This window comes from Chiloscyllium plagiosum, unplaced genomic scaffold, assembly GCF_037043375.1.
Source record: "Chiloscyllium plagiosum isolate Xiang-an unplaced genomic scaffold, Cpla_swu_hap1 HiC_scaffold_7, whole genome shotgun sequence".
Lineage (NCBI taxonomy): Eukaryota > Metazoa > Chordata > Chondrichthyes > Orectolobiformes > Hemiscylliidae > Chiloscyllium > Chiloscyllium plagiosum.
The window spans coordinates 152,996-178,118 of NW_028270145.1; the positions used below are offsets into that span (position 1 = coordinate 152,996).

A 25,123-nucleotide genomic window follows, 5' to 3' on the forward strand; every position below is an offset into this window, starting at 1 on the left:
TATAGACCCCAGAGTGGCCAATGCTGAGGAATGATCATGGTGATAGAGGCCAGCAGCAACAGATGTTAATGGCTTCAGAGAAAGGGTGGGGGGTGGAATCCTTGTTGCCCTTTCACTTCCTTATTTTTCCACTAATGTTTGATAAAATCTCTGGAATATTAAGTAAAGATAAAGCACACTCAGATTATTGAAATACTTTATATAACAAAAGCAGAGCATGTATTTTTCTGATTTGCCATATCAATGCTGTAATTAAGACAGATCTACAGTCATGTTTTTGCCACAACAACAAAATAATTGTACATTAGCCATAAAAAGAATGATTTTCCTTCAGATTAAAATACAAAGCTGTGTTTTTCCTTTTAGAGCTCATGTTATAATGCCATGGAATCCAATATTGCATAAAATTATATTAAAGATGCCCTGTGAACAACTACCATTAATGATATTGTGATTTGTTTTAATTTAAAAGATGATAATCAGATTAGTTGAAATGTGTTGTGACACACACAAGCCAATAATCTCAAACTCTTGATCTAATAGCAGCCTATTTTGATATAACAGTACACTAACCCATTGTCATTTATAAAATTCATATTACCAAAGAATTCTTGCTATTGCTGATATAAAGACACATTTTGTTGAAGCTTTTTGTCTTGTGCTCATCAGGACAATTCACAAGAACACCAATTCAAGGGGAAAATCAACCATTATGTTGTGTGAGAGGAGATTGTGGATTGGTTGACAAATGAACTCAATTTGGTAGAGGCATTGCCGTGGAGAATGCAACAGATAATGACAGTAAAAGCCAAACATTATTTACTTCTGTCACTTTTTGGTCCTGAAAAGTGCACATTATACCTATGATTACCTGCAAAGTCAAGGTATCCTGAATGTTAAATGTGAAATATTCCAGTGTACAGTAGCAGTGAGAATTGGGTCTTCAGTATTTTATCATTGTTCTAAAAGATAAAAGGACCCATGTGGTAAGCTAATAAGTAAGAATGTAATGAGCATTCAGTTTACAACTAATTATAAAACATGAGGATATTATGCATTCATGCTATCAAGCACATTAAACTGAATGGGACTGGGTGAAGGACTATACAATCAAATGATTAAATCCCAAGCATCAGAATTATAAGTAGGATTTGCTAAAGTTGCCATAGTTCCAGAGGACCATTGGGCTGTCTTCTCATTAGAGAGACAAATGATGGTGAGTTAACCTGAGGGTCACCGTGCCTTGGGAAAGGGCCAAGGTTGAGAAGGCAGACCTTCATGGTGACTTTAGCTACGTACTGGACCCATGCTATTGGCATCATTCTGCGTTACGAACCAGCCTACGGGGCTAACGAGCCGCCTGTATACTACTGCATTCAATAAGAACATTTTTTGCTGGACAATTAATGTGGTAACGGAATTTGTAATGAAATGTCTAACTTCACTATAAATCCTTCTCTCTGACAGTAAAGACAAGACTGAATTTTTGTCGAAGAAGGAAGAAAGTTCCACTTGAAGTTAATATGAAATTTGTTGAATATTTTGAGTTTCCATAAAGATGTGTCATTTTCCTTTACAAAGTTGACACTGCAAACATCCTCACAATTTGTCACATCCGATTACACCTGGCACCAAGACTCTCTCAGGTTCAACAGCAACTGCATTTTTCTGACATTGCCCACAGGACTGGCCCCCTTATGTTGGATATAGGTTTGCAGGTGTTAGCTGGTGATATGATAACATGTTACTCTGTTCACTAGCACTACTTTTGCAAACAAGAAAACAATCTAAAAAAAGAGGTTTAAAAAGTGCAGAGTGTGACAGTTTCAGGTTAAGAGTAAATTGAATTCCAAGAGATTGCAAGGTGTCCTACGACAATCGGATTCCTTTCAATTTGAAGGTTTCTTGTGTTTTCAGGCAATTGTCTGGACTATTGCCTTCTGGTTCCTGAAAGGTAAAATAAAGAAATTTGTTTGTTGTGAAATGTATTTAAATTTGATTGTGCAATTGTTTGATGTGTTTTCTTCAATGACTAAAACAACCAACAGACTGAGGAACACATAAAAACATATACAAGAAAATCTAAAGGTATAGCATGGAGCCTTCATTGGCTTCTTGCAGGATCATTTCGAAGACATTTAGACATTCCAGTTAGAACGTAGTTGCTACTTTGACAAATTGTACAAACAAGCAAGATAGGCATATCACTCACCTGGATTAAACGTGCATTTATGAATGAAGTGAAAGTTGTACACTTAAAATAGATAGGTGTGACATACACCAAAATAATCCTTCAGTTTAGAATAGGAGTTAAAGGGGAGTAAGTGTTTAGGGAACATTTTTCATTCAACATCCTTTTTATGAAGAAAAGTATACATTGACTAAATTACTTTGTTCTTTAATAGTTTGAAAGAAATTTTATTAATCGGCTGAAGCCTCTCAAGAAGTATTTCCTCTACTATGCTGTTTCCACAATGTAAAGATCTCACAGACTGCAAATAGGTCTGAGGACTGTATCCCAACCAACTGATTTAAGAAAGCCACCCTACACACTAGAAAGAGAATCCAAGTTGCTTTGAAAAAAATGTCCTTCACTGTTTGTAATAAATTCACTCAACAGCATTTTGTTAGAATTGTCTGTTTGGGGGTGGAGGGGTGTAGATCACTTGCAATAAAATATTTCCTGACTTTAATATGGTAATTACGTTAGAAATGCAACAGGAAGTATTCCTTTGATCTGAGCACTTTCACAATTACTGTTTAAATAACAACCACAGCAAAATCATGTCAGCAAAATAAAACATTTCATAGAAGAACAAAGAAATTTTGTCAAGCTTTGTAGAATAGGGGGAATATTTAAAAAGTACTCCCCATATTAAATCCTCTTTCATGGGGAGATGAAATGTGTACTGCTTGAAAACAGTAATTAGACTGGAACAGAATGTATATTTTCACTTTGTGTATGCATCTGTGGCACTGTATTATCCAGACCAAAGTGTTTTATGAAGTTTCTCATCTTTTATAGTCAGGATTTCTGTGTCATATACAATAAACTGCTTGGAAGTAATCTGCTTGAAATTTGCCATCTGTTGCAAGATGAGGAATTGATTGAACTAGGTAGGATGGGAAATAGACTGCAAAGAATCGTTCAATAATAAATAATTTCTTCTGTTGAACATTCACATTTGTCATTTCAACATTTCACTGTAAAACAAACCTAGCAACCAACAATTTTCACCTGTTCAAGGAATTAAATTACTGGTAGCCTAAAGGCTCCATGACAGAATACCACCTGTGGGACCTACATCTGATCATTCAAAATGAGCTATTCCTGAAGAGTGATTTCCAGCCACGAGAATAAGAAGTTCCTGTTAATGTCTTTATGAACAGTAGAGGGTGCTGTTGCTATTTGGTTCAATGATCAACCACAAGTCAAGTTGGAGGAGAAACACCCAATAAAATTGAATTGATTTTCAGTCAGCTTACAGTGGAGTTGCGATTTCAAAGAAAATGTATAATGTGCAGTCAAGGAAGTGGAGCCGAATGGTGTACACTGTTCAAAAGGTTGTTGGGGCTTTGTCATTGTATTCATTAGTTTAACCTGTCTGTCCATATTTAAAATAGTTTGGAGTTTCTTCAACATAAAACATTGATCAAATTATTTCAACATTCATCTTAAAATGAATGTCTGATATTTTGCCTGCAAGTTGTCCAGAGTAAAGTATTCCTAACATTGAATAATTCCCAAGGTTAATGAAGGTCGGCTAATATATTCTGGCCTCTACAGAGAGACCCACATCCTGAGAATGAATCCAGAACCGCTGAATATATCCTAAAAGGATTTTAAATTGAATCCCCAGTCTTCATTTCCTTAATCAATAATTAAAACACATTTCTACAGCATTATTAATATGATAATTATAACCCACACCATTCTGCAATAGTCAACTTTACCTCATTTTTCAGTATTAAGCAGCATAAGAGCAGAGGTAAGAATAGAAAATGCTATCAGCACAGTGCTCAGTCGGTCAGGCAGCATCTGAAGAGTGAAGAGTAAAATTATCATTTCAGATCTGTGATCTTCCATCGGAACTCCAATACTCCTATCAGAAATCCCAACATTTCCTATTTTTCTTTCAGGTTCCCAGCACCTGTGGTATTTTGTTTTCACACAATGACAGAGGCTCTTGTTTCAATGAGTGTACCTTTTCTGCAGGTCTTACGACACAGCTGCTTGGTTTTAAAATTATTCCGATTTCCTCCACATCCACTGTAAGTAAAGGCCTGACAGTTGCCAATGGATTCATTGTAGAAATACTTAGTTATGGATTTATTACAATCACCCTTGTCTGCAGTGTCCATACAGAAATTTGGAAGATCTGAAGATCGCAAAACTGTTGACAGAAAGATAGAAATATCAGAGCAATTAATCCTGACTTGTTTAATGTCAGAAATTAACACAAACAATTTCAATTTCAAGATCAACCGTGATCGAGCTAATATTCTCCAAATTGCCATAAACATCTGCTACTCCCACAGTGCTCCATAAATGAATCAGCGATGCAGCATTTTCAATATCAAATGGTTTTGATGGAAATGACCACACAGCTCCCAGGAACAATCCGATGGTGTTTTCTTGATTCAATTGGAAGATTCCTTTTCTCCTCCCCCACACTAAACATGACCACATCGTTTTCTGGCTTTCGATTGTATGTTTAATTAATTCTACAATCTATGTTTCAGTGTTTTGTATCACAGGCTTTTAATACAGGGTGACAGAGTTGTGTAGAAGCTGAACATCCCAAGGCAGAAAGCTAACTGTACTGATTTAGACAGGACGATCTTAAAACCTTCACAAAGCTGTCAGGATAGAAATGTGCTTTCCTTGTCCTTTTATCCTGACTTGCCCTTTTTTATCCTTACTAGCCTCTGTCCCAGTCAACTAGCAGGGTCTCTATTTGTTTTACCAGCTGGCTTTCCCCTTGTTAAGTCCTCACAATCTTTAATTTTTCTCACATTCTTGGCAGTACATTTAAATTTCTTTTTGAATTTTTAAAAATGATGGAATGTATCAATGCACCCTAATTGGTGCCTAGGTTTTTGTCTTGTTTGCTTAAATAAAACCCTCAGTGTTTAGCCAAAATCCCACTCCAGTGAAAGTTGCACTCCCGATCTTAGAAGACAAAGCACACAAGTTAAGAAAAAGTGTGGCACAAGCCAGTGTCTTTTTTTCTGGTAGTGAATGGGCAGCTGTCTGGACAGTTTAATACTAACACTCTGTCGGCTTATACTGACCTATCCCCACCTTTTGAATGACAATGCAAGATAGTGCAGACAAGAACCATTTTGTGAAATAATGCTCCGTAAGTGGTGATGATCCTGCGTATTCAGTGATCCCAACCAGATCCTCAGAAACAGGAGATACTGCACCAAGACAGATGAATGGAGCTGAAGTTCAGTTCAGGTGGGAAAAGCTGTAAAGTATAAATGGCCTACTGCAGTTCCCATACTCTGATGAGGGAGCCAAACACCGCTAATGAGGAGATCCACTGGTTTTTATCAGAGCAGACAGTGAGAAACATTAAAGTAAAATAGAAAGCCCAAAAGTCGAAAGGAATGCCCTTTTTGAAGGCCATCAATAGGGCAGGGGAACAACGTACTGTTTCCTTTGGCTGGCAAAAGAGAGACGGAGGTTAATTACAGAAATCCTTTCCTCGCGGAACATTACGGTGCTTTACTATTGCTTTCCGAGGCATTTTGCCAGAGGGGAGGCAATGACCTCGTGGTATTATCACTAGACTGTTAACCCAGAGACCCAGGTAATGTTCTGGGGATTGGGGTTCGAATCCCATCATGGCAGATAGTAGAATTTGAATTCAATACAAATCTGCAATTAAAAGTCTAACAATGTCCATGAGTCCAGTGTTGATTGTTAGGAAAATGTCCTTTAGAGAAGGACTCTGCCATCCTTACCTGGTCTGACCTACATATGACTCCAGGTCCAGAGCAATGTGGTTAATTCCTGAGTGCCCTCTGGGCAATTAGGGATGGGCAGTAAATGGTGTGGCCAGCAATGCTCTCATCCCATGAATGAATAAAAAACTCACCCACCCTGATAAAGGAGGAGAAATCTCCAAGAGCAAGCAGTGGGTTGGATTGTGGCAAGTGGTGAGGGTGAAGGGAGAGGGAAAGCAGAGGCCTAATTTGCTGACATTTCAGAAGAAATTTTGCCAGGCCCTCGGAATTTGGTTTGAAAGTGGGCCATGGAGTGGGAGAGTGACACGGTTGGCGACATCATGAAAATTAAATGAACTAGGTTGGCTCTTTGATGGATCACTGCTTTCAGCTGATCGTCCCAATGCAGGCTGGGTCCAATGGCAGCAACTGGAACAGCAGGAAGACAGTGGAAGTGGGGAGTTGACTGCAAACTTCCAGTTTCATTGCCATTTCCAAGATTGGCATAGAATCCATATTTCATCAGGACCTGAGCAATGTGAGCATTCAAGGCTTATTAATTTTTATTATTATTCATTTTTACTGGCATAAAATATCCCAATTGATGTCTTCCTTTGTCAGAGAAGTGCCACAGCATGAACAGCTCCTGGAGACTGATGTCTGTGATAATGCTGGCTATGATGTCATCTGATTCCACTGCATGCATTCCCTGCAGCATTCCCATCCCAAACACTCATCAGACTTATAAAAGGCAGCACTGAATTCACCTTCCTTATAAGAATCTGATCCCAGACTCAGTTCTTCATTGATGGCCTTCCCGAAGCTGCGGCTGCAACTAGGGTGAGGACTCAGAAACAGTCCTGACAACAAAGATCTTCCACGTCTGGAATTATGCTGCCCTCTCTCCTTGAAATGCACTAAATTTCAGCAGGTCGAGGAGCAGCAGTCAATGTATTGTATCAAGCTGACCAGTGGGGGCCAATTGTCAGTGATTGAGGTTGCAGGTTCAAGCAGACTGAAATTGATCTGTCGGTCTTTGGTACAGCAATGCTGACATTGTGGTGCGCATTGGTGCCCTCCAAGAGGTTGACCAGTGCTCTATACCTCGCCATCAGTAGCATGGCTGAGGGTACTAAGGCATTGGATTAATGTCCCAGTCTCTTTGGAAGTGTCCATTCGAATCCTACTACTGTCAAAGTGTTTTGATAAACAAGTGACCACCTAGATTTAGCAAGCTTAATTATTGTGGTACAAAAGGAAATCTTTATTATAAATACAACTGCTACTTGGTCTTGCTTGGGGTGTTATACAGTAGCTTGTGTGCTATTGGTGTCTTTGGGTTTCATTGAAGCCAAAGGGCCTTTGTGTAACTTTGCAGCATTGTGTTATGACCCCTGTTGTTTATGTAAAACATGTGTTACACCTAGACCTCTTCACAAGGCTGAAGGCATGTCCATATTGAAACATAGGGCCAACAAACTGACAGTGGCCTGACTGACTAAAACTGCATGTTGAAAACAAAATCATACAATTAATTGGACACATTCTGACAGAGTTAGAATTCCTCTATACATTCACCAAAATAGTCTTGGCTTGCAAAAGCAAACAGTGGAATTTTTATAAATTTTCACGCACATTTTAATGAAATAATAAACTTAAAATTGTTGTCAGTTCTGCTATAGTGTTTCAAATGGTGTCCATTCGATTTTTGGAATTATGCTGAAAACAACAGTTCTAGAAGAGGTGCAATGAGGAAGTTTAGAGTTTACAAGAATTTTCTGTTAACCACAAAATTTCCTGTTTACTATCATCCACTGACTGATAGTTGACTTTCAAATATCCATCCCTTAATATGATATGAATGTGATGTGGTTATAAAAATGCTCCAAACTATATATAGTGTGATAATTGTGATCAGGAACAACAAGATTTAATTGCATGAATAAATCAGCTCTTTGCTGTAAGTCATCAAAGTATTAAAAACTCAATTCCATTTACAGAGGTAAGACCAGTTTGATCTCAAAGATGACCATAATACATATTAAACTGAGACTCATTTCCTTGATTTAAGGTACAGACAGCAAAAACGTAGTGGATATTTTCTTCAGATCAGATACCAACTCTTGATGATATTTGTAAGGTCTGGACCCAAAGCAATAAGCTTGAGGTGAGCCCCACAGTTCTTTTTTTTTTCATTTAGGTTACATACTCAGTGACACTGAGTGAAAGTAGATTAGAAGCAACAAGGGAGTTGGGAGCACGGATGATTGAAATGGCTGTGGTGTGAAAGGAAGGTTTCTGCTCCTCCTAGCTGCATGAGGAGATTTTTTACATTCATTGGTACTAAATACCCCTATGTTTATGAATAGCAGCTATTGAAGATTTGAATTGAGAGGACCCAACATTTGTCATATTCATTGCCTCTCAGTTTCACAAAATTGGCTTTATAACAGACAATGACTATTTAACATCAGACCAAGTGCCTGTTTCATATGACCACCAAGAATGTTGGAAACATGGCCTGAACCATAGAGTCACAGAGTCGTAGAGATGTACAACATGGAAACAGATGCTTCAGTCCAACCTGTCCATGCCGACCAGATATCCCAACCTAATCTAGTCCCACTTGCCAGCACCCGGCCCATATCCCTCCAAACCCTTCCTATTCATATACCAATCCAAATGCCTTTTAAGTATTGTAATTGTACCATCTCCACCACTTCCTCTAGCAGCTCATTCCATACACGTACCATCCTCTGTGTGAAAAAGTTGTCCCTTAGGATTCTTTTATATCTTTTCCCTTTCACCTAAACCTATGCCCTCTAGTAATGGACTTCCCGACTCCAGGGAAAAGACTTTGTCTATTTATCCTATCCATGCCCTCATAATTTTGCAAACCTCTATAAGGTCACCCCTCAATCTCCAACGCTCCAGGGAAAACAGCCCCAGCCTATTTAGCCTCTCCCTATAGCTCAAATCTTCCAACCATGGCAACATCCTTGTAAATCTATTCTGAACCCTTTCAAGTTTCACAACATCTTTCTGATAGGAAGGTGACCAGAATTGCATGTAATATTCCAACAGTGGCCTAACCAATATCCTGCACAGCCGCAACATGACCTCCCAACTCCTGTACTCAATACTCTGACCAATAAAAGAAAGCATACCAAACGCCTTCTTCACTATCCTATCTACCTGCGACTCCACTTTCAAGGAGCTATGAACCTGCACTCCAAGGTCTCTTTGTTCAGCAACACTCCCTAGGACTTTACCATTAAGTGTATAAGTCCTGCTAAGATTTGCTTTCCCAAAATGCAGCACCTGCATTTATCTGAATTAAACTCCATCTGTCACTTCTCAGCCTATTGGCCCAACTAGTCCAGATCCTGTTGTAATCTGAGGTAACCTTCTTTGCTGTCCACTACACCTCCAATTTTGGTGTCATCTGCAAACTTACTAACTGTACCTCTTATGTTCGCATCCAAATCATTTATGTAAATGTCAAAAAGTAGAGGACCCAGCACCGATCCTTGTGACACTCCACTGGTCACAGGCCTCCAGTCTGAAAAACAACCCTCCACCACCACCTCCTGTCTTCTACCTTTGAGCCAGTTCTGTATCCAAATGGCTAGTTCTCTCTGTATTCCATGAGATCTAACCTTGCTAATCAGTCTCCCATGGGGAACCTTGTTGAACGCCTTACTGAAGTCCATATAGATCACATCTACCACTCTGCCCTCATCAATCCTCTTTGTTACCTCTTCAAAAACTCAATCAAGTTCATGAGACATGATTTCCCACGCACAAAGCCATGTTGACTATCCCTAATCAGTCCTTGCCTTTCCAAATACATGTACAAGTTAGGATTCAACATTTTTCAAGCATGGATGTTGCTCACTGGCACTGACTATTTCACACATAAAAATATAACAAGGGCCATTTACTACTCCACCTCTTGTTTGAAATAGTGCACTACTATGTCCACTTACTCACCAATGAGTTTGTTGTTTACCTTTTTACATCATCACTTGCAATCACCTGCAATGCATTCTAACAAACAAGAGTATGCAAGGAAGTGTGAAATTTCAAACAAGATTTTAAAAATGGGTCTGGTTTCTAAGTAGAATAGTGAAAAAGCATGGTTAAAAGCTACAGGTGTGTTTTGCTAATCAGTCCACATTTGCAAGCAATTTAACTTTTTAAATGTTGCATTAGAAATTATTGCTCAAATATCTTTCAAACGATCATGTTTATTGAGTAAACTATGTATATTTGTTGATTTTGATGGTGTTGAGAGGCAAGCAAATACTATAACAGATAGCATCTCTACCAGCATTGATTCCTACCTCATTCAAATATCCAGGTGAAAATTATCCACAGTGAGTCCCAGCTTGCAAATATATTAACATCTCCATGTCTACAGTCAATAAAGGGCTTGTGGTGCAATGGTGGTGTTCCTATTTCTAGGCCAGAAGATCTGGGCTCAAGATCCACCTCAGGATGTCAGGGCCATTCGGAAGTGCCATAATACTTAAAAACAGACTGATTATAAATGGGTGTTTGGCTGTCAATAATGCCAACAGTGTGTGAATGTCTTGAAATATTAAGCAGTGATAACATAATTGGTTTATGTACGTCAAAGAAGCTGAATTAACAGCAGTGATAATTAACAACAGTGTGGAAACACAAACACCCCACAAGATGGGGAGCAATTCTTCTTTTTGAGAAACCAAAGCAAAGTTTCAAGGTGCAGAACACATGCAAAGTTGAAAATATAGGAACACAGGAGTTAGAAGCAGAAGTAGGCCATTTGGCCCATCAAATCTACTGCACCATTCTACAGGATCATGGTTGACCTAGTCGTGGTTTCACCTCCACAAGAGGAAGAGGAGGAGAGAAGCCAATACATTATCAAGAGATGATTTCATGTCTGAATACTAAACACATTGGGCATGCAAGAAAAGACAGAGCTCCTGGGAAAGAAGAAAACAAGATCTTTCTACCCTCAAGCAAGTGTATATAACCTATAGTGAACAATATTGAAAAGTTCAGGAGAGTCTCAACCACATGCAGGACAATCTATTTTTAAATACAAGATTTCAAAATGTTTCCGTGCACTATTTCGCAAGTTCCAACCTCAGTACAAGCAGATAATGGTGGAGGTCGCTGGGTGACTGAATGGGGAAGTAGCAGCTCAGGAGGACTACCTGATGCCATCACTCCCACTAGCAGCCCTTTCCCAGGGAGGCAGATCGGTCCGTTTTACATGGCTGCTGCTGGCTATTTCATTGATGGCAGGGTTTGAGCAGCCACCAGCTTCATGGAGGCAGCCTCCCTGTGGCAGCTGCAGTGAGCACCATTGGTGGTGCTCAATGCCCAAAGAAAGGCCTGTGGGCAAAAATGACAGAGCCCCTGGTAACCCAAAAAGTCCCCCTTTTTTTTTATTTCTCACTTACTTACACATGGAAAAGAATTGTGGAAAGAACTGGAACAAATCTGGAATCTGTGAAATGATTTCCACGTCCTGAGATGCTGCACAGGCACTTGTTATTAATGTCATGACCCAGACTAAGTTGGGAGAGCAGTTGAAGAATGTGCTGAAGCATCCCTTCCCTTGAATTGCTAAATTGATGAAATGATGAGATAAACGGTATGTTTTCCAGCATCTGAACTCATTCCTTTCTTAATCTGCTGTCTGATCCGCGAAACTAATAAATTAGTATCAGAGACAGCTCAAACTGATTAAAGTACAAGGCCAAGAATATCTTACATTACATTTCTTAGTACCAAACATAAATCACTATTGTGGTATGAAAATATGGTTTGTAATATTCCACCCATTTCAATGAAACTTTATGAATCTTCAGATTAAAAGAATCATGACATTTCCCTCTCAAAGAATGAGCAAATTTCTTTTAAAAATGCAACATTATTTCAGGTGGCTGAACATGCATATAAAACTGGTCAAATATCAGGATTTATTTTGCTATATATCATCCATCAGATTCCACAATTCCTCAGCTCTTTTGCTTGATCATATGAAAGCCAACAGCACCATGTAAAGTAGTGCAACAGAAGTGGGGGGGGGGGGGGGGCGGTCTGGCAGTCATGTACGGTACTATTACCAACTTATTACTGCATCTAACACCCAACAGATATGATCTAAACATATTGCAATGCCTAAGAGATATGTGAAGATTTTGAATTTATGTGCAGTTTATGGGGAATTGCATCCACGCTTGCATGGAGGAAAAGTTGGAGAATTGAACTATGAAGTTGTTGCCCTATCTCCATCCTGCCTTCAGTGTATATGAATAGTTTCCCTATTGAGAGAATGAAATCTCCATATAACCTCTTTGATGTCTTAAACTACAACACTCACTGACAGCCATGGCCGAACAGGTGGGCCTGAGTTACAGGGCGACAGCTTCAGACTCCACTCCAGAACAAATGCACAACAATCTCAGTACGGGATGGAGGAAGCACAGCACTGTTGGAGGAGCTGCCATTCAGACTAGACATTCAATAAGGCCCCTCTGTGAAAATAAAAGTTCGCATGAAAGAAACGGGGGTGAGGGCCCAGGGATATTATTGCTAGATTATTAATCCAGAGAGGCTGGTAGTGTTCTCGGGACCTGTTGTGGCAGACGGTGGAATTTGAATATATTAAATGTTTCAAATTAGGAGTCTAATGATAACCATGAAACTATTGTGAATTGTTGGGGTAACCCATCTGGTTCACAAACAAATGTGAGCACATTTGGAGGCGAAACAGCTTTAGCTTGAAACAGACATGTTTCCAATTGGCTTACTTTTCAACCCAGGCTACTTTAAGAAGTATCAACTACCTTCTTTTAAAGTATGTAACAGAAAAAGGTTGAAATTAGGCTGTGTAAATATTTTAGAACTTTTGTCATTATTTTGACCTTTTATATGTATTGATTTAATCTACTATGTTAATTCTTATATGTGTATCTTGTTACCCTAGTTTTAACACACTGGTTGATTTTTATACTAATCTGTGTAGATTTTGTTGAAACAACTTGTAGTCTATTGTTATTTTTAAGGTTTATGTTCAAAGTACCTACAGTATTAACAAAAATATATTGGTAGATTCTTCAATTCTCCAGAACATCTTGATATATCAATTTGACATTTGAGATAATATTAATCATCAGGAGGCGATACCAGATATCTTCAAGCATCCACATAAAACACATTGCCTTGCTTTAATACTAGGGAGTTATAAACTTAGTAAATTAAAAGGGAAAAGCATACTCCTACAAATGCCTGACATCTTAGAGAACCAGGAAGTGATATTCGCATGAGAACAGAGCTATCGCATTATATCAGAACCGACTGTACTCTTTTCTGCTTACTGTGATCAAGTTAATACAGGCTGAGAGATATGTGAAAACTATCTTATGCCAGGAATGCCTTTGTAATCAGGCTGAAAGACCTCTAAGAATTCAGGCTGTAGTTTAAATTGAAAGTTAAATTGAGTACTGCAGACCAGGCTTGACTAACAGGCAGCCTGTGGGCTCTAGGCTTCTCCCTGGCCTGAGGCCACTTTTCCAAATACAGGCAAGTACATGGGACAGAGTCTCCAATCAGACAGCATATCAGCAGCCAACCCAGGAGAGAAGCAGCCCCCGTGTGGAAGAGCAATGAGCTGTGCAAATTTTGACCTATTACTGTATTGTGTCTGAGGCCTGGACACCAGGAGCAGAGACTCTGCTGGGGGAAGGGGCAGGGGGGATGGCAAGATAGTTGCTGGCCAGGTGAGGGGAAGCAGGCTGGGGTGGCAAGCAGACCAGGGTATGAGGTTCTGAGTGGGTTGGAGGACCAGGTTCCACATGGGTCAGAGGACTGAGGCAGTGAGCAGTTTGTGGGAAGATGCGACAAGGAGATTAGAAAGAGATGCTGCAGAGGCCACAGCCACCTGAAGAGTTGCAGTCAACACGTTGTAGCTGGCTTCCAAAGAGAGATGGAGTTGGACAGAGGAGGGGAAGAGAGAGAGAGAGAGATTGTGAGGGAAAGAGCGTGTGTGAGGGAGAGAATGGCCCTCCTTTGCAGGGAGGAAGCTGGAGGTCCTGGTGGAGGGGTTGGTGTACAAGCAAGACATTAACTTTCTCCAAGACCAATAGTGGAGGTCAATGCACCAGACCATGCCAACCTGGTCCAAGATTAGAGTGGTGCTGGAAAAGCACAGCAGTTCAGGCAGCATCCGAGGAGCAGCAAAATTGACATTTCGGGCAAAAGCCAATTCATCAGGAATAGAGGCCGGGTGCCTGTAGAGTGGAGAGATAAATGAGAGGAGGGTGGGGTGGGGAGAAAATTGCATAGAGTACAATAGGTGAATGGGGGTGGGGATGGAGGTGATAGGTCAGAAAGGAGGGTGGGGGAAGGTAGCAAAGAGTACAATGGGTGAATGGGGGTGGGGATGAAGGTGATAGGTCAGAGAGGAAGGTGGAGTGGATAGGTGGAAAGGAAGATAGGCAGGCAGGACAAGTCATGGGGCCAATGCTGAGCTGGAAGTTTGGAACTGGGGTGAGGTGGGGGAGGGGAAATGAGGAAACTGGTGAAGTCCACATTGATGCCCTGGGGTTGAAGTGTTCCGAGGTGGAAGATGAGGCGTTCTTCCTCCAGGCATCTGGTGGTTAGGGAGCGACGGTGAAGAAGGCCCAGGACCTCCATGTCCTCAGCTGAGTGGGAGGGGGAGTTAAAATGTTGGGCCACAGGACGGTGTGGTTGATTGGTACGGGTGTCCCGGAGATGTTCCCTAAAGCGCTCTGCTAGGAGGCGTCCAGTCTCCCCAATGTAAAGGAGACTGCATCGGGAGCAACGGATACAATAAATAATATTGATGGATGTGCAGGTAAAACTTTGATAGATGTGGAAGGCTCCTTTGGGGCCTTGGATGGAGATGAGGGAGTACGTGTGAGTGCATGTTTTGCAATTCCTGTGGTGGCAGGGGAAGGTGCCAGGACTGGACGGTGTGTTGTTGGGGGGATGTGGACCTGACCAGGTAGTCATGGAGGGAACAGTCTTTGCGGAAGGCGGAAAGGGGTGGGGAGGGAAATATATCCCTGGTGGTGGAGTCCGTTTGGAGGTGACGGAAATGTTGACGGATGATTTGGTTTATGCAAAGGTTGGTAGGGTGGAAGGTGATCACCAGGGGCGTTCTGTCCTTGTTACGGTTGGAGGGGTGGGGTCTGAGAGTAGAGGTGCGGGATGTGGATGAGATGCGTTGGAGGGCATCTTTAACCACGTGGGAAGGGAAATTGTGGTCTCTAAAGAAGGAGGCTATCTGGTGTGTTCTGTGGCAGAACTGGTCCTCCTGGGAGCAGATACGGCGGAGGTGGAGGAATTGGTAATACGGGATGGCATTTTTGCAAGAGGTAGGGTGGGAAGAGGTGTAATTCAGGTAGCTGTGGGAGTTGGTGGGTATGTAAAAAATGTCGGTGTCAAGTCGGTCGTCATTAATGGAGATGGAGAGGTCCAGGAAAGGGAGGGAGGTGTCAGAGATGGTCCAGGTAAATTTAAGGTCAGGGTGGAATGTGTTGGTGAAGTTGATGAATTGCTCAACCTCCTCGCAGGAGCACAAGGTGGCGCCAATGCAGTCATCAATGTAGCGGAGGAAGAGGTGGGGAGTGGTGCCAGTGTAACTATGGAAGATGGACTGTTCTACGTAGCCAATAAAGCGACAGGCATAGCTGGGGCCCATACGGGTGCCCATGGCTACCCCTTTGGTCTGGAGGAAGTGAGAGGATTTGAAGGAAAAATTGTTGAGGGTGAGGACCAGTTCAGCCAAACGAATGAGAGTGTCGGTGGAAGGGTACTGTTGGGGACATCGGGAGAGGAAGAAATGGAGGGCTTGGAGGTCCTGGTCATGGAGGATGGCTGTGTAGAGGGATTGGATATCCGTGGTGAAGATGAGGCGTTGGGGGCCGGGGAAACGGAAGTCTTGGAGGGCATGGGTGGTGTCTCGAATGTATGTGGGGGAGTTCCTGGACTAGGGGGGATAGGACAGTGTCGAGGTTGGTAGAAATGAGTTAAATGGGGCAGGAGCTTGCTGAGACAATGGGTCGGCCAGGGTGGTCAGGCTTGTGGATCTTGGGAAGGAGGTAGAAACGGGCAGTGTAGAGTTCCCGGACTATGAGGTTGGAAGCTGTGGGTGGGAGATCTCCTGAGGTGATGAGGTTCTGTATGTTCTGGAAGATTTTGGGAGGTCTGGGGCTTTTGCCCGAAACATCAATTTTCCTGCTCCTCTGCTTGAACTGCTGTGCTTTTCCAGCACCACTCTAATCTAGAATCTGGTTTCCAGAATCTGCAGTCATTGTTTTTAACCAACCTGGTCCAAGGTAACCGCCCGAGAATGCACAAGTCTATATGAAGAAGGGGGAGGTGGTGGGGTACTGAAAATCTCACATGATTAGTAAGACAAGAAACTCAGGCTAATATTGAGTGGTGTATATATGGAATAGGCTGCCAGAGAAAGTGGCTAAGGCAGGTTCAATAGCAACATTTAAAAAACGTTTGGATAGGTATATGGATGGGAAGGGTTTAGAGAGATAAGGACCAATTGAGGGCAACTGGAACTAGCTGAGTGGGCATGATGGTCAGCAGGAACTGGTTTGGACTAAAGGGTCTGATTCCATGCTGTATAACTCCATGTCTCCAAGAAGGTCAATGACCTGCTCCATTTTGCCAGCATTAGGGACAACATCTTCTCTCTGATATCTCACATTAACACTCTCTCTGTCACTGTACCCACCTCCCATTCTCTATCGCTCTCACTATTCCTGCAACAGCTGTCCTCACTCACTGTCACTCCCTCAACACCACTAGCCCTGGATGTCCACCATGCTGCCTACTCCCTCACTCGGGGCATCTCTCCTCCTGCATCAAGAGTAGCAGCTGGGCCAACCACTTTCATCTCCCTTAAGATCTGCCTCTCTCCCATTCCAGTAGGAAACAGACTCCAATATGGTGGTGCGCTCTCTAACATGTGAGAGGATCCTGACTCTGACTGCCCCACGTGCCTGACTGACTGTGTCCAAACCTGAATTGGAATTCGAGGCTACCCTTGAATTACTGTGCCAGTGCTGCCTGAGTCAGAACTATGTATGTCTGTTGACTTGACCAAGCCCTGGTGATAACTGTGACAAACTTCCTGGTTTTACAACAATGTTAAACAGCACGGCTAGACAGAAGTAATGTGAGGTAAAAACAATGACTGCAGCTGCTGGAAACCAGATTCTGGATCAGTGGTGCTGGAAGAGCACAGCAATTCAGGCAGCATCCGAGGTCAGCCAAAATCGACGTTTCTGGCAAAAGCCCTTCATCAGGAATAAAGGCAGAGAGCCTGAAGCGTGGAGAGATAAGCTAGAGGAGGGTGGGGGTGGGGAGAGAGTGGCATAGAATACAATAGGCCAGTGGGGAAGGAGATGAAGGTGATAGGTCAGGGAGGAGAGGGTGGAGTGGATAGGTGGAAAAGGAGCTGGGCAGGTCGGACAAGTCCGGACAGGTCAGGGATCGAGTTGCTGGAGGTTAGAAGCTAGGATGAGGTGGGGGAAGGGGAAATGAGGAAACTGTTGAAATCCACATTGATGCCCTGGGGTTGAAGTGTTCCGAGGCGGAAGATGAGGCGTTCTTCCTCCAGGCGTCTGGTGGTGAGGGAGCGGCGGTGGAGGAGGCCCAGCACCTCCATATTTCAACTCCCCCTCCCACTCTGCCGAGGACACCCGCACCAATCAACCAAACCGCCCAGTGGCTCAACATTTCAACTCCCCCTCCCACTCTGCCGAGGATATGGAGGTGCTGGGCCTCCTCCACCGCTGCTCCCTCACCACCAGACGCCTGGAGGAAGAACGCCTCATCTTCCGCCTCGGAACACTTCAACCCCAGGGCATCAATGTGGACTTCAACAGTTGAAACTTTATTGCTGGAACAGCACAGCAGGTCAGGCAGCATCCAGGGAACAGGAGATTCGACGTTTCGGGCACAGGCCCTTCTTCAGGAATGAGCAGAGAGTGTTCAGCAGGAGAAGATAAAAGGTAGGGAGGAGGGACTTGGAGGAGGGGCGTTGGAAATGTGGTAGGTGGAAAGAGGTCAAGGTGAGGGTGATAGGTCGGAGTAGGATGGAGGCGGAGAGGTCAAGAAGAAGACTGCAGGTCAGGAAGGCGGTGCCGGGCTGGAGGGATTCGGCTGAGACAAGGTGGGGGGAGGGGGGATGAAGAAACTGGTGAAGTCCAAGTTCATCCCCTGTGGTTGGAGAGTTCCCAGTCGGAAGATAAGAGGCTCCTCCTCCGACCGTCGCGTTGTTGTGGTTTGGCGGTGGATGAGTCCAATGACCTGCATATCCTCGGTGGAGTGGGAGGGGGATTTGAAATGCTGTGCTACAGGGTGGTTGGGTTGGTTTGACCGGGTGGCCCAGAGGTGCTCTCTGAATCGCTCCGCAAGTAGGCGGCCTGTCTCCCCAATATAGAGGAGGCCACACCGGCTGCAGCGGATGCAGTAGATGATGTGGGTGGAGGTGCAGGTGAATCTGTGGCGGATATGGAAGTTTCCTTCGGGGCCTTGGAGAGAAGTGAGGGGGGAGGCGTGGGCGCAAGTGTTGCATCTCCTGCGGTTGCAAGGGAAGGTGCCGGGAGTGGAGGTTGGGTCGGTGGGGGGTGTGGATCTGACAAGGGAGTCGCGGAGGGAGTGGTCTCTACGGAAAGCTGGAGGTGCAACACTTGCGCAGGAGGTGCAACACTTGCGCCCACACCTGCTGTGCTGTTCCAGCAATAAAGTTTCAACTTTGATCTCCAGCATCTGCAGACCTCACTTTCTCCTCGAGGACTTCAATAGAAATATTTACAAATATTTCTATTCTTGAAATGTCATGCCTCTGTAGAAATCATTGACTAAGATGTACAATTGAATAAGTAGTAATTCCACATGAATAGGCGAAGGAAGGTTATGGAAGGTACTTTGGGCATTAACCAAGTTAATGAGGAACACACATATCTGCTGTCTTGCTAAACTGATAGAACAATGAATGATAGGATGGAGAAGATCAATCGTGTAGTGCTTTGATCCCAGCTAATGTTACTACTGGACAGGTCAGAACCCAGAATGAAATCTGGCTTGATAGGTCATATTTCCTTTTTTTTTAAGATATGTTAGACTCACTAAATCATAAGCATACCAGGTTGCAGATTTAGTTTCAACAATAAAACAGAAGTTTACCGCACAAAATAAATACAAAAATAATAAAAAAAACAAATGTTAACTATAACAGTTTGAATGATTTCAAAATCCAGAGCAAAGTAAAATTCTATCCAATCATCAAATTCATCACTTTTACAGTTAATCAAATTCCCCTTCCCTGTCCAATCTGTAAATTTGATTTTATTACTTCTACTCAATTCCTGTTATGGGAGCTTTTCCTTGGAATACTTACACAACTGAGTAGTTAGACTTTCAACAATCAGCAGAGTTCTATACAAACAATCATAGCCTGAAAGTTTCACTAAATTCTCATTGAGGTAACATTCACCTTTTCTCGGACAATCTATACTCGTTTCTGACCCCAATCCTTGGAACTGAATACACAAACTTTTTCACTAAATTAAACAAACCTTGCTCAGCATAGATTCTAATGGCTTAATTTTTTCTCTCTCCTTAAAAAACCCCAATATAAACAAACTTCCATTCATACTTTACAGTAACATGCTCTTGCTGACACATATTTGTTTAAAAGCCATAGTTTTGAAAGACTGACCTAATTAATTTTTAAACCCTGTCACAAAAATTGACTTACAACCATATGCCACTAGTTTAATATTCATGCTCATACCAACCACCTTGTGGACAGGTATACATAGTCTGTTGTTGCTATTCATTTAAACCTCTGTAATTTTGGTTTCTCCCTAACCTTTCAGGTCACACCAACAAAGATTGATTTGGAGATGCCGATGTTGGACTGGGGTGTACAAAGTTAAAAATCACACTACACCAGGTTATAGTCCAACAGGTTTAATTGGAAGCACACTAGTTTCGGAGTGACACTCCTATCACCTGATGAAGGAGCATCGCTCCGAAAGCTAGTGTGCTTCCAATTAAACCTGGTGTTGTGTGATTTTCAACAGAGATTGAGCTGCATGGGTTGTAATACTGATTTCAACTCAAACCTAACCATTGTTTGCCAAGTGAGTTCAGTTCAAACAATTCTCCTTGTTTTTGAACTTATTCAGCAAATAGTTCTGCAGTCTTTCCGACTGTTACGATTGCCAAGTGCAATAGTCCTCAATCAGAGCCAAATGTAACTTTTGGTCAGATTTCCATGTTTCTCAGCCCAAATAAAACAAGTAGTGCGTAGGTATTTTCTTTTTCCCTCTGCTTTTCTACTTTGCAAATGTTCATTCCTCACACACAAAATAAATCTCCTAACAAACTGAAGCTTGCTAAAAAAAACACTTTTTTCTTATGGATCTATGTTGAGGGTAATGGAAGTGGACTGGCTGCTCCTGATGCTAGCTGACTTTTGACACCCCTTTGCTGCTTTTCATCTACCTTCAAAAAGAGCAAAAGTCTACAATTCTTTCTTTGGAAGACCTAGAATGCCAAAGCAAATCTCAAACTAAAAATGACAATGCCAAACATTTTGGCACAAAAATGTTGCTGCTCCACAAGTTTTTAAAGGTCTAAATTTCTGAATGATAACTCGATCTTACATGTTGATAGGAAATATAACAACTTGTTGAGAATATCTAATCTATATGAATGAGCATCATACATATGCACTCATTCAAATGTGTGTGAATGCAATTCTAACATTTCATTTTAGCTATTACTGCTCACAAATATCTCTCAACCAGAAGATCAAAGAGAGTCGTAATATATTATGACACTGTCATAAGAGAAAACAGAATAAATCTAAAGGTAGGCATTTATTGCCTCAGGAGCTTCTTACAATTCATCAGTAACGTGCTACAAGGAGGAGACAATAAAACTATCATCAATAACATGTTCAGCAATGGTTGGCTTGGTTTCCAGCAGAGCCAACTAGTTCTAGGCCGCACCATAGCTCTCATGTAAACATTAGAGAAGCTGCCCTTCATTCCCTGAGTGACACCAAGCAGTAGCAAACATAAGTTTAATGGAATTAAAAAGGAAGAAGAGGTTCAGAAGCTGGAGTGGTACCTTAAACAAAAGAAGACAGTTATCAGTTGCAGCCTTGACAGAATTGTAAACGGTTCTCTGGAAGGTGTCCTCAATCTAACTGTGTTCAGTTGCTTCTGCAATAACTATTCATCGATCTTAAAATCAATTGGTCTGCTGATGATTCCTGCTAAACTCCTCTGATAATTTGCAGTCAGATCTGAATTGCAGCAGCCCTGAGACTGATAAATGGCAGGTGGGAATCCCAGTGCATACATGCAAGGTAACGACCATCTAACATAAGAGTAAACCCAGCCATTTAATTAGACTCTTCAATGGCATCACCATCACCATCACTGAATGCCCCAACATCTGCAATTTGAGATTGTCCCATTGAATTAAAGTTTAACTGGATCCATTCATATGATTCAATGGGCACAAGAGAGACTGAATATTCTGTAGTTTGTCGATCACATCAAAACCTCCAAGAACCTTTTCCCATCTGCAAAGCTCAATTTATCAAGTCCGATCACCGTCCTGGCTGCAAAAACACTAATGAAATTCAACACTAAGCAGAACAGGGCAGTTTGTTTCATTTGATTCCCCGACACTGGACTTCAGACCAACCCTTGTCATTATCTACCTATTGTGGCTACAGCATTTGCAAGATGCTCAGTAATACTCACTCACTCCTGTTCACCACAGAGAAGCAGCAACATCTGGCAGTGTCAGAAGCTACAAGATACCTTCCAAAAAACCCAATGTGACCATTTCCCCTTTTATCACTTTCAATATCGTGGATATCCCAAAAAGCACTATCACCACAAAGGTTTGCAGTACAAGGAGAAGGTCTCTCACTGCTCCTGAGGACATGTAAGAAATGGGCAAGAAATACAGTCAGATTGAACAAAAGGGAGAACAATCACAGAATGCCCATTCTGCCTGCTCAATACCAAGTGGTAAATAACTTCTCGTAATTTTCAACTCAACGCAAAGATTGACCACGAGGAGTATCTTTTGAAATTGGTGGAATACATCATTTTTGTTCTTAACACAAAACTTAGTTGACTTGCAAGCCAAACATTTCTTTAGGAGATGTTTTGAGCCCCACCCAAAATTCAATGTTGTACGAGATAGAAGCATAATTGTTAGGTTGGTTTTGAGTCACAGTATTGTTTGCAAGTGGATGGTATCACCATGAAAACAGTCTACAAAATATTTAGTCATATTTTTACAAAATGGAAAGAACAGTTATGTAATCCCAATGTATATACTGTTGTTATGGCACTAATTGAGGCTGATCCTGTTTTCACTTGTAATGAGGTATATGTTTAAGCTATCTATTTTACCCATCCTTTGCCTTGGGACATAAATGTTGAAGGCCATTAGGTAACCTGAATCTCCTCACATGTGATGATACGGCCAACGTTAGTAGGGTTTCCAAGGAAAAAGGAAGATGTCCCAAACCCTTTAGGTGCAGCAAAGTAAGGTACCTCATTCATGCTGACCATAACGTTTTCTGAAGCCTCCTTGCAGTGACTTCACTAAGTGCCAGGAGCTACTTCTTAGTTCCCCATTTATCTCAGCAGGTTTTTCTCACTTGGCATGGCATTCCCATTCGCCAAGCAGCTGTTTCTTCCCTCATTTCCACATGGATGGGAGGTAACATTATCTGGTTCCCATTTTACTGGGAGCAGGACAGTTTTTGCCACATTCCATGCTGCCCACATTCCATGCTGCCTAATTCCAGTCTCATGTTTTAACGGTGGCTGCAAATTTAAGTTCTGTGCAACAAATTTTGTTGTACCTGCAATTTTGAATTAGTGCGCGAGATCAGCACTTTTGATCAGCAATGTTGATCCGGTACAACAAGTTATGTTGCAATAAAAGCAAATTACTGCGGATGCTGGAATCTGAAACCAAAAAAGAAAATGCTGGAAAATCTCAGCAGGTCTGGCAGCATCTGTAAGGAGAGAAAAGAACTGACATTTCGAGTCTAACTGACCCTTTGTCAAAGCCACAGGGTCAGTTAGACCCTTGCTTTGACAAAGGGCCAGTTAGACTCGAAACATCAGCTCTTTTCTCTCCTTACAGATGCTGCCAGACCTGCTAAGTTATGTTGCAAGCTATTTGCAGGGAAATGATACGGTTACAAAACATGAACAGCATTGAGAGTAAAGGATGTTACTAAGAAAGCTGATTTCCCAATTAACAGATTGCTTGAAGAGAATGCATCTTAGAAACTGGCACATTCCTAAATCATATTTTTATATATATTTGAATGAACAATTATGTGTCGGAGCATCAGTCCTTATCCAATACTCTCAGGGAGCATTTTTTCCTGAATGGGAGTTACCAGCTATGAAAAATAATTGTAATTGCTCCCAAGGTATAGTTTGGTTGTACTCATTACCTTCAGTTATATTTATAACAGATTATTCAATCATTTATCTGGCACTGATGTTTATGAATTTGTTACCATCTTTTAACATTATTACAGCCAATATTCAATGGATTGTAAATCACTTTGAAATGTTGAAGTAATTTATAATGTTAGATCAAAGTTCTTTCTACCCTAAAGCCCAAATCAGAATATTACAAATGTAACACAGTTCCGGAATATATCTTTGCTGGAGTACCTTGTATCAGCCAAAGCTTTAATATTTTTGAATATCTTCAACTGTCACCAGCTGTTAAGAGAAAAAGCTTGAAGCAAAAAATGATTCAGGATGAGCTCACTTACGTTTTGGCCTGTGGCATGCATTTAGGCAATCTTTTTCAGTTCTGAATTTATTCTTGTTTCCAAGGCAGCCCCCATAGATAAATTGTTCACATTTTTTAGTCGTCTTATTATAGAAATACCGATGAAACAGCCCTCGACATGGTCCACTATCAGCTTCCAACTGACAAGGATTTCTTCGATCTGTTAAATGTATATATTTTTATATCATTAATATCATAGAACAAAACTTTTCTTCTACTATATTCAATTTCACAGAAATAACCAACAGTCAGGACAAATAATTTAGTTGAGGCTATGTACTATTTATTTCAGATGTGAAAGCAATTAAACCTTTCGCCAACTTCACCGCTTCAGACAGAATGACAGATGCTATGAACACTACCATCTGCAAGCTCCTCCCAAAGTTGCACACTATTGCAAATTGAAAATAAATCCTGCTTTTTCACCCCCACTATCTCAGTCAAAATTCCAGAATGCCTGTCTTAACTGCATTGTGGTCATATCGACAACACATTGACTGTTGTGTTTCAAAAAGGCAGATTACCACCATCTTCTCAAGAGCAATTAGGGAAGGGTAATAAATACTGACCCTGCAGCAATGCATGGATCCCAGAGACAAATAAAGAAACACAAACGCAGGCACATCACCTCTCAGTTTCAGATTACTTCCTGCAGATGGGTATATGTTTCTCAACAAAATGGAACAAAATATTTAAATAACATTTTTTAAAAAACACTTTTAATTGGAGAAAAAAAGATAATCCTATTTTACTGCTAATATATTTCCTGTGCACATTTTAAATGCTTCTGATTAAAAGATCATTTGAGACCACAGCAGTGACTTACATTAATAGAACATCTCAGGAAGAAAGAGTTTGGGGGGGGAGTTTGGGGCACATCCTTCCTATAGCAAAGAGACCAGAATTGCATGTAGTATTCAAAAAATAGCCTAACCAATGTCCTGCACAGTCACACATGACCTCCCAAGTCCTATATTCAATGCACTAACCAATAAAGGCAAGCACACCAAACACCCTCTTCACTATCCTGTCTACCTGTGACTCCACTTTCATGGAACTATGAACCTGCACTCCAAGGTCTCTTTGTTCAGCAACACTCCCCAGTACTCTACCATTAAATGTATAAGTCCTGCCTTGATTTGTCTTTTTATAGATTAGATTAGATTACAGAGTGGAAACAGGCCCTTCGGCCCAACAAGTGCACACCGAGCCGCCGAAGCGAAACCCACCCATACCCCTACATTTACCCCTTACC

At 41.7% G+C, this 25,123-nt stretch overlaps 1 protein-coding gene and 1 long non-coding RNA gene across 6 annotated transcripts in view; one reads left to right on the forward strand and one right to left on the reverse strand.

Moving 5' to 3' along the window:
- Positions 1 to 1,601, forward strand: part of LOC148149539 (uncharacterized) — a 48,848-nt gene extending 47,247 nt beyond the window's left edge. For all 3 annotated transcript variants that reach the window (XR_015757567.1, XR_015757568.1, XR_015757569.1), the window contains one exon: positions 1,468 to 1,601. This is a non-coding gene — a long non-coding RNA (uncharacterized LOC148149539). The remainder of the gene's footprint in view (positions 1 to 1,467) is intronic.
- LOC122556847 (carboxypeptidase inhibitor SmCI-like) overlaps positions 180 to 25,123 on the reverse strand; it is a 49,174-nt gene continuing 24,230 nt past the window's right edge. The window contains exons 3-5 of one of the 3 annotated variants that reach the window (XM_043704092.2): positions 23,849 to 24,028; positions 4,206 to 4,394; positions 180 to 1,947 (exon numbers count right to left, since the gene is read on the reverse strand). In XM_043704092.2, coding sequence (XP_043560027.1) covers positions 1,931 to 1,947; positions 4,206 to 4,394; positions 23,849 to 24,028 — 386 coding nt within the window. In that variant the 3' untranslated portion in view covers positions 180 to 1,930. Of the gene's footprint in view, positions 1,948 to 3,976; positions 4,040 to 4,205; positions 4,395 to 23,848; positions 24,029 to 25,123 lie in introns of those variants that run through there. The other 2 variants (XM_087988643.1, XM_087988644.1) reach the window with 2 other exon arrangements.